At 36.3% G+C, this 14020-nt stretch overlaps 1 protein-coding gene across 3 annotated transcripts in view; it reads right to left on the reverse strand.

Annotated features, from left to right (window-relative positions):
- LOC107724967 (cell adhesion molecule 2-like) overlaps nt 1–14020 on the reverse strand; it is a 260688-nt gene that overhangs the window by 61608 nt on the left and 185060 nt on the right. For all 3 annotated transcript variants that reach the window (XM_016534070.1, XM_016534068.1, XM_016534069.1), the window contains exon 3: nt 861–1010. In XM_016534070.1, the coding sequence (XP_016389556.1) occupies nt 861–1010 (150 nt within the window). The remainder of the gene's footprint in view (nt 1–860; nt 1011–14020) is intronic.

Here is a 14020-nt window from a genome sequence, read left to right on the forward strand (position 1 = left end):
GCCTGCTCTGGAGAGCCCTGTGATTGTGCCTGTGCAATTGTGCTATATTGAGCGCTGGTAGCACGACGTTCTGTTTTACTTTGTTTGAAGCTGAATAAAAACCCCAGCAGCAGTCAAGCCGACCCCGTCCTCTTCCTTCTCAAGACATTGACTTTGTTACAGATAGATAGATAGATAGATTGAATGATAGACAGAATAATAGATAGAACGGCAGATAGATAGATAGATATAACATCAGTCTATCAATAGTATGTGCATGTGCCCACCCGTAGACTGACGTTGCGTCTTCCTGATTTTCAGCATCTTGCGCCATTTTTTTAAAGGTGCCATGTCAAGTTAAAAGTAGTTCAGCTTTGAAAAACGCCCCCTGGGAGCCCTGATTTGTGTTCCATTCTGCTGTGCTCCATCTATCTGTCTTTGAACACAAGAACACGTCCTGTGTGAACAGCTTCTGCTCTCAGTAAATGTGCTTTACATGGTGCCTGTAGCTCAGGTGGGACTATGCTGACTGCAGACTCAAACACAAAACAACAACAAAATACCTCTCTCTCTCTCTCTCTCTCTCTCTCTCACAGACACACACACATATGGGAACCTTTAATGATGCTAAATTGCTTTTGTTATTTCAGTGCTGATGTGGATGCTATGAATCGAATAATTGATTGGTTTGTTTGTGTGCCTGGCCCGTCTGAGAGAGAGAAAGAGAGCGACACACTTGAATGTTCAGTCTCATTAGTCTTCTTGAGCCCAAACTCATCCTTACACAGCACATTTCCACTAGACCCGACCCAGTAACCCACTCTGGTTCTGCTGCAAGCTCACCACACCAGACTGATTTAGCACATCCAGCCCACACTCACCTTTCTTGTCCCCGAAGAAGAGGGTCTGTTGTGCTGGATTTGACCACTGGAGGGAGGTGTTATCATTATAATCCACTCGGCAGGTCATGTTAGCCATGCTTCCCTCGACTACCGTCACATTCTGGGTGATGGGGAACTGAGCCTGGCTACCTGCAGAGAGACAGACAAAGAGAGAGAGAGACGAGTATAAACAAACCACTGTTGCAAAGGAAAGAGGACAGAGGAGGAGAGAAAGCACTCAGGCACTAGTGGGAAAACCGTTCTCAATATAATGACTCAGAATCACGCCGTAGGGTCATCATGAGGGTTGTATTATTAACTGTATCATAAAATAGATATTTTCATTCCTAGATGATGATTTTGGTTAATACAGCATTCCAACCAGACAGTGTTGAGGAAGCTATTTTACTGTAGTTTGCTAAGCTAAATGCTAATCATTATTTAAAGTAGCTGCACTTCAGTCAAGCCCTTACGAAAATTAACCATGGTTTTACTACAAATAAAACCAAAAACCATGGTTAATATAGTTAAACCACGGTAACCACAAGTGAACCATGGTTTTACATTAACCATAGTTTAACCAGGGTTTATTTGCAGTAAAACTGTCATTAAACAAATGGTAAACAATCTGCCAAAAACATGGTTCCTGCACTTTTACTATAATAAAACCATGGCTAATTTTTTATTTGAGCTCCATAAGATAAGATGAGATGTGACATCTTATTGCTTACATAAAAAAAACATAACTTTCCAGTTATTAAATGATATCCTAGCACACATGTCTGTTAAACAGATGTCTGTTAAAGATCGCTTCATCTGGAATGCATCTGCTGTGTACAAACATCTGATAGACGTCTTTAAGATGTCAGTTTTACGTTCATTCTAAATCATAAACATCTTAAAGACATCTTCTAAACGTCTATTTGACATCTAATAGGAAACGTCCTATAGACGTATTGCAGATGAGCAAACACTCTAAAAAATATGTCTTGCAGATGTAAATAAATGTAAATGTCTCTGTGATGTACGTGTGCTAGCAGGGGTTTATTTAAATGAACTGTTCAGATCAACACTCTTATGGCAAATCATAATTATTTAACATTTTGTTGAATTCGTAGTTAATTCCTATGAATTCACAATCTCATTTGTGTGTTTTCGCACAATCTGCTTATGCTCCAGGGGCAGGCCTTCAGACTTCCTTTTTTTTCTAAAGATCATACTTTTTTGTATGGAACAAATTGCATGTATTCATTTATATTTGCCATAATTTTTGCCAAAACAAAGGTAATTTTCTCATGAGATCAGGTTGGTCAAATGAACCAATTGACTAGCATGAATTTGATTTACCAATAGCACACATGAGAGAGAGAGAGAGAGAGAGAGAGAGAGAGAGGACAGCCCGAATGAACTGAATCATTAGAATGAATCAGTCCTTCCATTGTAACATATAAGAGAGAAACAGAGAGTAGTTTAGATGAGCATATTTGATTATTTCCAAAACTGAGGTATTAAAAATAGCGATGTAGCATTTGGTCATGCTACACCACTAATCGTTAGTAAAAGCATATTGTTTGTGGAAAAGGTATGCTACTTAATACAGTTACTGTCCACGTTACTGAAAAATACATATACGTTAGTATACTAAACGTCATAGAAACAGCTTGAACAAAATGTTGTTGCACGGAAAAGGGCTGAGTAAAGATTTAGTGTTCAGAAAAATAGCAACATGGGTTTGGAACAACATGAAATTCAGTAAATAATGACAGATTTGTCATTATATGCTACATATTCTTAATATTTTGCTTAGGTAGCACATAATGAAGGATAATAAATGCTAACTCATTTTGTGTCTACAGTGGTCTAACAATGTTCTTTTGCCATGGCTATATGACCTTTCATACTTTATTGCGTAGTTAGGATTCTGGAAGAGCTAAATTGGTCTAGTTATCGTTATTGGTCCTACTGAATACTACATATAATAAGAACGTGTTAAACCTGTTACACTCAAAATGATGGATTATTGCACACATTTAGCACAGCGTTTGGGTATAAAAAAAGCGAAACAATGGTGTAATTCTTTGCCTCTCTCTCTCTCTTTCTGTTCATTCTGACTTGGGATCAACAGTAATTGGTAGCATGGCCTAATTAGAGCTAGCTATGTTCGGCAAGGGAGACACTGCCACTGCAGCTGGGTGGCAAATTGACACATAATCCAGACTATGGTGGGCCTTCGATCCGAGTTAGCGACTGTCTTGTGTCTCATCTGGGAAAGGGGGATGGAAAGTGTTAGTGTGTGTGTATGTGTAAGTGTGTGTAAGGGGCATAGGGGACATCCAAGCCAGGCTTAATCACCCAGCCTCAGTGGATTCTGCTCGGACTTATTCTGCATTTGTTTTCCTTGTCTTGCTGAAAAGTCGCCTAATTGCATTCTGGCTGCATCTCAACTCGGCCTTTCTTTGTTTCTTAAGCTATTTAACTTGAGGGAAAAAAAATCTCTCTTTCATTCCAATGATGCAGGTGGTGTTGTACGGCAATATTAAAAGTGAAGAATGTAACTTTTCACATTTATTATATAAAAATCAGTAATATTGTGAAATATTATTACAATTTAAAAGAACTGTTTTCTATTTGAATATATTTGATGTAATTTATTCCTGTGGTCAAAGCTGCATTTTCAGCATCATTATAGTCTTCAGTGTCACATTATCCTTCAGAAACTGAAGGTTGCTCAAGAGACATTTCTTATTATGATCAATGTTGAAAACAGTTGTGCTGCTTAATATTATTGTGGAAATGGTTATGTTATTTGATGAATAGAATGTTTTTATTTGAAAAATATTTTTTTTGTAGCATTATTAATGTCATTACTGTCAACTTTAGATCAATTTCATGCATCATTGTTCAATAATATAAAAAAATAATCTTACTGACTTAAAAAAATACTTTCATGCAAAATAGCATGTTAAATATCCATTATGCAAAATTTAATATTCTGTCTAAAATATCAATAATATATTTATACACTGTTGTAAATATATAAAAATGAACATACAATATTGTACAATATTAATATGAAATCATACATAAATCTAAATATTTTTAGACAGAATACCCAGTTCTTATTATCATCAGTGTTGAAAACATTTGTGCTGCTTAATATTTTTGTGGACACTGTGTTATGTTAAGGATTATTTGACCATTCAAAAGAATAGCATTTATTTGAAATATCAGTTTTTGTAGCATTATTAATGTCTTTAGCATCACTTTTGATCAATTTAATGCATCCTTGTTCAAACAAAATATTAATTTATATAAAAAAAAAATCTTACTGCTTTTTTTTTACATATTAGCATGTTGTCTAAAATATTTATAATATATTTATACAATATAGTAAATATATTAAACAAATAAAATATTATATAAATAATGTACTGCATACATATTACATAATATTAAATAAATACAAATATTTTTAGACAGAATATCCTACTCTCTTTATGGCTGAATGGCAGGAACTGTAAAATAGCTCGTAAATCAGCATGTTAGCATGCATGAAATTATTCACAAGCTAATACTCCGTCTCGTGGCAGTAGGGGATCACCGTGTGGGCTTCCCAAAAGCGCCAGGCACTGCTGCGTTCTCCTGAAGGTGACATTGGGATCTGTCTCATTCAAGGCCCACATGCTATGGACGTGTTGTACCGACCGCGGCGTCGACTGCCTCCTTCATTATTCCAGAACAACATGAGCACAAGAGGTGTGAGGTGTGCTTGAAACTGTCAGGGAGTATGAATGTTAAATAGTGATGCTTGCTGACAAATCAAGTCATTAGACTAAAAAGAAGAAACAAATCTAGAGGAAGGTCAGAACAGACAGCGGGTTTTTGGTGTTTTACTTTCATTACCAGCAGAGGAGTACTTTAAAGGAAAAGTGTGCAATTTTTTCAACATGAAAATAGTTTCTCCTATGCAACCTTAATACACAGACATATATGAGTGAGTCATTTGTAAGGCTAATTTTCCCAAAAAGTGTATGAAAACATTGCATCTCAACCAACCAGGCACAGCAATGGTGACTCAACCAATGGTGCAAATTTGGGGTGGGGCTAATTGTTTTTCCAACCAATGGCAGCAGGGGGAGTGTCTAAAAACAGTACATTTTTGCAATTCCACTTAAAGTGCCGTTACATTTACCATTGTTCAACAGTGGTAATTTCAATGGGAATCCATGCAATCTGGAATTTTACTTGAGGGCAAAAGATTTCCCCATGCAGATTTCGCAACAGGTTCACATTGGTTACATCGATTCTTCACACTTATAACCAACATAATGCTGCTTGGTTTGGAAATTACTTCTGAGTGAGCTGTGCTTCATACATTGCCATCTACCTTTTTCCTAGCAAGCCTACTGTGTTTTACATTATGGGTGGTCAGAAGAATAACGTAACACTATGTATTTTAATGTGACATTGTATAACATGAATATCTATAGCAAGAACTCTTCTCACTTCGCTGCATTCTTTTCCTCCTGATTATTTTCTCTTTTCTTTTGTATTCCGCTGTAACAATATGAAAAAAAAGACAACATATACTGCACATTTGAGGTCTGCTCTCCCGATTCAATTTATGATATCAACCATGAATAATTCTCTGGAATGCTATAAGAATCTTTTGTGTTCCAGGTTTGTTTTCACACAGATGCTTTAAAATGTAATTGTCTCCACTTTTCACTTCTAATCCCTGTTAGCAGTGTTTACTGGAAGCAGGTAAATCCAATATTTATTATCTGCCAAAATGACGGAAATCACGTTGAAATATTATCACTCAGTGTTAATGTTAATGAATGCTTTTGAATGTGAACATATGTTACATAATACAGACATATATTACCGCATTGCTATTTAATAGGTCTGTAATATTGCTGTGGAAATGATTGAGCTTTTTGGGGCTATTCAAGGTAAACTAGAGTAATTTTATTTTTACGCTTTTAAATGTATTTTTAATGAACGAAGGTTGAAGGGTGAACAGAATAATGTCACCTTGTTGTGCCCAGTTTTTGATTACTGTATTCATAGAGCCAACTTTTCAATGATTGTTTACAGTGTAACAGAAGTTACTCCCAAAAAAGGTGAATTGATAATGGACTTTTCTTGCCTGTGAAAGTTTGCGAAAATGTTGCTAAAGTGAACGCAACTTAAGCGGGACTATAGGTGCATAAACAACACTTCACCTTTAATGGCTGAATTTCTAATTCAAGTTTACAAAATCCATCGTTTCAATGCTTTGCTAGAGAATCAGGGATCTTTTGGGAAGGGAAGAAAGTTCAAATAAGCACTTTAACCCGATATAACATCATGTTCTTTATCCTAGTCTAAATCTTTTGTAATTACATTTCAAAACAGCCTTTTCCAAAATCCCATAGTTCATAATTTACACAAAAGTGTTATCTTTTGAGACAGGCTGCTGATGTAATACAGTTACCCTAACTGAACTACATTCCACACAGAAACACAGTTTTATCTAACTTTATAATAGTTGAGAAAGAAGTTTAAAAGTAGTTATAAAGGTCCATAAATCTCAAGTGTTAATCATTTTACTTTTAAAGGGAAAGTTCACCCAAAAATGAAAACGATGTCATCATTTTTCACCCTTGTGTTGTTCTAATGCTGTATTCCCCTTTTTCATTTTCGGACCAGAAAAAAAAAAAAAAGTCACGCACGTGCTTGTCCATGTAATCCCAGTATATGGTGATCAACATCAAGCATCTAAAGTGCCCCTATTATGCCATTTTTAAGGTTCCTACTTTTGTTTTGGGAGTCTCCTACAATAGGTTTACATGCATGCAAGGTCAAAAATGCTTTAGTTTTCTCAAAATATGCATTTAATATCACCTCCTTTTCCAATGATTCTCCAACGATTCGTTCAAAGCAGTTTTAAGATTCAGTCTCTCTAAACCCCTCCTTTCCGTGAGGCTACTCTGCTCTGATTGGCTAGATGGCCCAGTCTGTTGTGATTGGTGTACTGCGTGCAGCGCGTGTCGGAAACGATACACCAATTACAGGTTGTGATTCAGTGGAGCCAGCTGGTCCAAATAAACTGGGTACTGAACCATCTTTCAAGAGCAAGCGTTTTGTGAATCCCGCGTTGGACTCCCTGAGATTAGAGAAGCAGTCATCAGTAAAATGACGGGAACACAAAAAAAGATTGGGGTTGTATGAGAACAGCACAATTGAAAATACTCATGTAGCTCAAACCACAGAGCATGGTGCTATTGGTGCTAGCAAGGACATTGATTCCCAGAGAATGCTAAATGATAAAAACAAAAGTCTGTCTTGAATGCAGTGAATGCCATTTTTGGATACACATGCTTGCCAGATGTGTGAATGTAAATGTAAAGCACAAAAAAAAATCATGCATTATTATTCCTTCCATCTTAGTTAAACACTATCAAATCAATAAACAAATAACTACATTTATCATAAAAAAAGACAACAAGACAGTCTCTGCATTCAGAAAAAAAAAAAATCTAAATACTAGCTGTATTTTTCCACTATTACCTTGATGGCTTCAATCTCAGATCTCCTTGAACTGTTTTTATTGTTGCTCTTATGCCATGAAAATAAAGAAAGCCTTTTGTGTACGGGCTGTTAAACGCTTGTCCCTGTGAGAGCAGACGCTGCTGTGCTGGTACAGGTGGATGATAAGTCAGCAGCTTACATTTCACATTTTAGCCCAAACCACTTAAAACAGATCCCAGATCAGCTATTTGCTCCATTTGGCCCTTTATTACAACAGGGCAAAGCTTCAACATCAGTTAAATACTGCCTAAAGGGCCTTTTGTGTAGTTGTGGCCTGTAAATGCAGAAAGCTGACTTAAAGGCACAATATGTAATTTTGGTGCTAGAGGGCGCATATTCAAAATAAACAAATAGACAAAGGCGTAGTTTGATGACGCCGTGACTGAGTGTGGAATCATGGGAGTTGTCATCTTCATCCCCACAGCCGATGCAATCCGACGGGACTCGGGCAGAAATCATGTTCATGGATGAGCTAATGATTTATTAACGTAGCAGAATAAAGCAAGGTGAGGCTGAAAGCCGTCGAAGCGAAACGAGGCCACTGAACGAGAGTGACACACGGCTCGAAAGCAGCGAAGCTTTTATTATACCACAGTCGACCGCTTCCGCTCCTTCTGGTCGTGCGTATGTGGGGAAAAAAAGCAGCGCTGATAATAGATATATGATTTTCACAAATAGAACAATTTTCGACAAGTACTATTAAATATATTTTCAAAACGTTTGGATGGTGTAATTGACTGTGTTCAAACAACAATTCACTGATTCATTGTAGTCTCTAAATAGAAAGTGATGTCTTTTTTTTTTTCCTGGAGTGTTTTTCTAGTCTCTTGTGAAAAAAGAAGTGTGCTTAATTGAACTGAATATTGAAGTAGGCTTAAATGGTACTAGCATATAATATGAATGAATTAATGAAATTAATATATATATATATATATATATATACAACTTTATACAATTACAACTAACATGTAGTTAAGTTGTCCGAAAACATTACATTAAGTATATCTTTAAAGTATTATTTCTGTAATAAGTTGTATTTACTCTCAATTTATCTGTTCAGTTTAATCGTATCATCATAATTGGCATCCTCATTGTTTTTGTGCCAAATATAGCTTTAATGTAGTTAGCTACTTTTTGTTAGCTATTTTTAACAGACTAGCTTGACTGCTTGTTGCTACAGTTTCAGCATAGCTTCCCCAAAACTGTTCTTATTAAATCAACTTAAAGACTCAAATTTCTCAATAGGGAATTAAAGTGCTGACATATCTCATAAACACTCATGCTTAGGTTTAGCAGGAAGCAGCGATGAATGAATGAATGAATGAATGAATGAACCACACATCCAGAAAAGCTTTTTTTCTGTTTCAGCTGAGTGCACCACATAATGGAAATCACTCGTTGATGAATGACCAGAAAGCAGCCAAGCAAGCCACTGTAGAATACATTGTATGCTTTGGGCACCATCAAAAAAGTTAACAAATAACCACATAGCAGCCAGAGGAACAACCATCTCAATTCATTACTCAGCGATAACACCCCCCTATCTGGATTAATGTGTCTGCCTTAGTCTTCAGCATTAAAGCCAGCAGTAGCATTTGTAGAAATGTTGCACAACAGGATTCAACGACAGCTCAGGGTGAATCTCTCTGTGGCAGCTGCTTTGTGATTCTCAATAACCCAGAGGAAAACTCTATGGCTCAGAGGTTGCATTTTCATAGCTCATGAGACGACTCAGTCATGTCTTATTATGTTGAACTGACAAAGTAAGCTATACAAAACTTGGGTTAAAAGAACAGTGCACCTAAAAATGAACATTTGCTGAACATTTATTCACCCTCAGGTCATGCAAGAGGAAGTGTTATTACTGATTATGGACTCGTATTTCAGCCGGAAGCAATGGTTTATAGTTAAAATGCCTTAAAGGTGGGGTAAGCGATTTTTCAAAAACGCTTTAGAAAACTGATTCGGGCAGACTAGCAAAACAAACTTGCAGCCAATCAGCAGTAAGGGGCGTGTCTACTCATGATGTGGAGGAGAGAGCGTTCAGTGCTCACATTAGCGAGCCGAGCGACAGAACGATAGAGATGGCAGAGGAAAAGAGATGGGAGAGGAAAACGTCTGCGGACCAAAAGAAGGCTTAAGGCAATAAGGCAAGAAGTAGGACCCGTGTAAATATCAGATCAGCTTTCCAGTGCTGGAGAGAACTCAAGGATCGGAATGCCTGCGATCGGACGCCAAGGTTGCTTTGTTTTTTCTCGATAGGTGAGTAACACTAAAGTCTGTCTAGTACACTGTACGCGACAAAGCGACCATTGAAAATCATTTGAAATTTTTGTCAATACGTCATGAATAGAACGCAGCAGCAGTTTTCTGTCTGGGATTTGTCGTGTGGCGCCGCATCCAGTGTAGACCATAGATATGTATATATATATCTATGGTGTAGACAGCATCACTGATTATAATGAGTTCCATAGTAATTTGTTGCGCCGCGCCACTCGCGTCCGGTGTAACACGGTGTAACATTGGTTTTGCTTTGTTTCACAGAACTAATCGTTGCCTGGGTTGCATACGTATGTGTGGGGCGCTTACCCCACCTTTAATAATGGACTTGTTTCTTGCAAACACTCAGATTTTTGTGTGTCGTATTGATTACTTATTGTGATTACTTGTGGATAACTTATTGTGATGTTTTTGTCAGCTGTTTGGACTCTCATTCTGACGGCACCCATTCACTGCAGAGGACCATTGGTGAGCCAGTGATGTGATGCTATATTTCTCTAAATCTGTTCTGATGAAGAAACAAACTCATCTACATCCTGAGGGTGAGTAAATTAGTAGCCAATTTTAAAGTTAAATGTTTTTTTTTTCCTTCAAAATCATCAACCCAAGACTAAATTTCTTACTTTTAACTTGGCCTACCACAGTGTTTCTCAATGTTTTTTACCTCAAGACCCAAGAGTTCAATAAAAAAATTAAAAATAATAAAATAAATATAACTAATTTTAAGGGTTTTAAATCCTCTTGGCACAATCCTCCACTTGGAAGTTTCCCAATGTCCTGTTTGAAAACCACTGGAGCTTTCAGCCCTAAACTTTCCACCAAACTTGGCACAGTCCTTCAACTTGTTCTGACATATGATACATCCTTTATTTTAACCAGTCGAACTCAAAATAACTTGTGCTCACCTACAAGTTGACGAAATTAACTTTTAGCAGACATTTTTATAATTTTCTGTCTTTCTCTGCTGTGAAAATGGACCACAAATACAGCTGACTCATCTCTTGAATCTCAAAGACGCTGTATAAATGTTTAATGCTTCATAACCTTCAAACTTCAAGGCTTTGTAAAACATTTCAAACTTCTCAGACGTTTCAGACTTGGCTTTGCCAAACCAGCTTTCAAACCCAAACTTTCCAAAATCTTTCAACTCTGTCTCTTAGGAGACATAAAAACAATAGACTCAAATGAGACCTAGAGTACAGCACAATATTGTAGTGATTTTGCTTTCGCCAACCTAGGGAGGCGAAATAGTGTAGTGATGGGTACTCACGTCACCGATGACGTTATGATTTTTGGATCACGTATCACTTAAAGGGGTCATATGATGCTGCTAAAAAGAACATTATTTGACCTGCAGAAGGTCCTTAGTCTGGAACACACAGATGAAATTACCTTGAAGTGAAGGTTTGTTTGCCGGAGCTTAACCTTGTTGCAAATGTCTGTATGTCTTCTGCCTCTCTGGGCTAGAGACTAGCCGCTTTGTCTCTCTATGATGGAGACTCTGGATATTCTGCATCTGTTGTTGTCTCGCTGGATGAAGATTCTGAACACATGGTATCTCTTTCCTCACAGGCTGGAGGCTCAGAAAGTGGTTGTATCTGTTGCTGCCTCAAAATGTATTATTATTATTATTAATTAATTATGGTCTGTTGACGTCTCTCCCTCATGGACCGGAGACTCCAGAACATGAATGTCTCGGTTACAGTCTCACCTTCATAGGCTGAAGAATCAGAATTTTGAACGTATCTGTTAGTGTCTCACTGGATTTGTCAGCTATTTTTAATTTAGTCTTAGTCCTGTGTCAAATTTAACTTTTAGTTTTTATCATATTTAGTCAATTTGTCCTGTTTTAGTTTTAGTCGACTAAATGAGAATTTTAGTCTAGTTTTAGTCTGTGGAAACGTACACATTTTTGTCATATTTTCATCTTGCTGTATAATGGTTAAAATGATGAAAAAATATACTATTTTGCTCAATTTTAATTGCAATGATTTGTTGTCATTTGGGAAATTTATTTTTACATTTCATCAGCAGTTGCTCTTTCACCAATAAGTACAAATCAATAGAACATCGACTCGTATGCATGGTTTATTTTATCTCATCTAACGTTAGAGTACAGATTTATAACAGAATATCAATTAGAGGCTAAATAAACACCAAAGACTTAAGATATACACTCACCCTGTCTACGTTATAAAAACTGGTGTAACAAAAACCTACTCTCAAATATTATAACAGAGAGTTTGTCTTCTTCTTGCCCTCAATAAGAGGTATCTGGCTGCTGTCCTAGCATCTTTATCTGATGGTGCTGGACCGTTTGCTTATGTTAGTCCACCAATATCCAATCAAAATGTAGCAAACCTTTGTCCACTGTTGTGGTCAGAGAGGGGCCCCACCATAAACTGGGCCCTGGAATGTGCTGTTCACTACAACATTTTTCACATACAGTATAACTATGATATAAAACTATATACATTTAAATCAATTATTAATATAAATATTTCTGTTTTATTACATATTACAAAAAAAAAAAAAAGATAAAGATAAGTCATAAAACGTATGGATTGCATAGCTCATATCATTTTTTATTTTTATTTTTTTTAGAAAAATTTGATGAGAAACTTTTAAATTTGTATTGAAACTTTAAAGGAGACTATTTCTCAGGAGAAAATCATGAAAATCAGGATCATGTATCCATTTGCCCTCAGCATAATCTCAAAATGAATGTGTGTAAATTGTTTGTAAAATAATTCTTTACATGAATTTAGAGAGAAATTCATTCTGTTTGTGTTTTCACGACTGAGGCCTATCCATGTCAAGCACAAACAATTGAAAAATTAAAGTTAAAGATTAGAATCGACTTGAAAATGTATGGAAACAGAAAGCAGCGGTATTGTCTCCAGACTAGTAAGACCTTTAATATTACTGTGCAATATATAGGGTCACAGCAGGAGTTTAAGACCGATCCATCAAGGTATTTCTAGCACATATTTCTCCCAGATCAAAAGAGAACTACTGAAAAACAAGACGTCCGAACAGCTGTTATTTTTATTTATTTATTTTTTTCCTGTGTGCACTTATGATTAGTGCCTTTGGAATGAAAAGCATGCTTATCTGATCAATTCTCTTTTCACAGTGAGTCTGTGGCTTCAAGCTGGCAGAAGATTAAATGAGAACTAATGCGAGAGGTAATATCATTTTGAATGCTGTGTGATTGGTATGTCTGTCAACCTTTGCTGGGCACGGGAAAATTAAAATTCATTACTTGTGAAAGAGCCCCCATGCTGAGGTAATGAGAGTGAGGATGAATTAGCTTTCATGCAAGGCTTCATTTTGGTATTAATACATGTGCGCCTGCACACAGACATGCAAAACATGATCAAATGGTCTAAATGCACCAAAAAACATCCCGAATTATTGGTTGAGAACTTGCAACGTGATGAAATTACATAAAATCTCATCTTGCAATTGCTACACTTTCTATTTCATAAATATTGCAATACTAGTACATGCACATGTTTTCAACAGAAACTTTCTCGTTTTTATTTTCACTTAAAAATGATGTTAGCTGAATCAGAAATGGGATTTTTTTAAGAGCTATGTTTTATGTCTAAACCAGGTTTGTCACAATACCAATTGTGATGAAATATTAAGATTCTCAATACCAATTCCAAGACAATACCAAGTCTCTCATTATGCTATATTATCACCAAATCCTGAATTCAGTCAACTTGTTTTCTTTCAGTTCATTGGTTGTAGGCCTAGGCCTTATTGATCTGAACTTATCCATCTCAGTTTTTGAGTGAGAAAATCACTATTTGTCAACAATTATGGCAATATTCGCTCAAAAACTCAGGTGCATAAGCTCAGATCAATGATCAGTTCAATCAGAAATCAGTTCCAAATACAAAACCTGTGCTAACTGAAAGAAAACAAGTTGAGATTGAATCAAATATTTGGTAACAATTATACACAATAAATGTATAAGCAATTTTTAAAAGGCTGGGTTTTTGACTTGGTAAAACTTTTGGTTAGCTGTCTCCATCCCGATGTAATAAGTATAATAATAATAACTAAGAAATAAAGTTGAGGATGTTGAGAGATATGCATGACGAATGTTGGCAAACATGTATGACAGAAAAATAATTAGTAAATTGGTAACAATTACAATAAATGTATAAGCAATTTTTAAAAGGCTGGGTTTTTGACTTGGTAAAACTTTTGGTTAGCTGTCTCCATCCCGATGTAATAAGTATAATAATAATAACTAAGAAATAAAGTTGAGGATGTTGAGAGAGAGATAT

The sequence above is a fragment of the Sinocyclocheilus rhinocerous genome, unplaced genomic scaffold, assembly GCF_001515625.1.
Source record: "Sinocyclocheilus rhinocerous isolate Xijiao unplaced genomic scaffold, SAMN03320098_v1.1 scaffold996, whole genome shotgun sequence".
Taxonomy (NCBI): Eukaryota; Metazoa; Chordata; class Actinopteri; order Cypriniformes; family Cyprinidae; genus Sinocyclocheilus; species Sinocyclocheilus rhinocerous.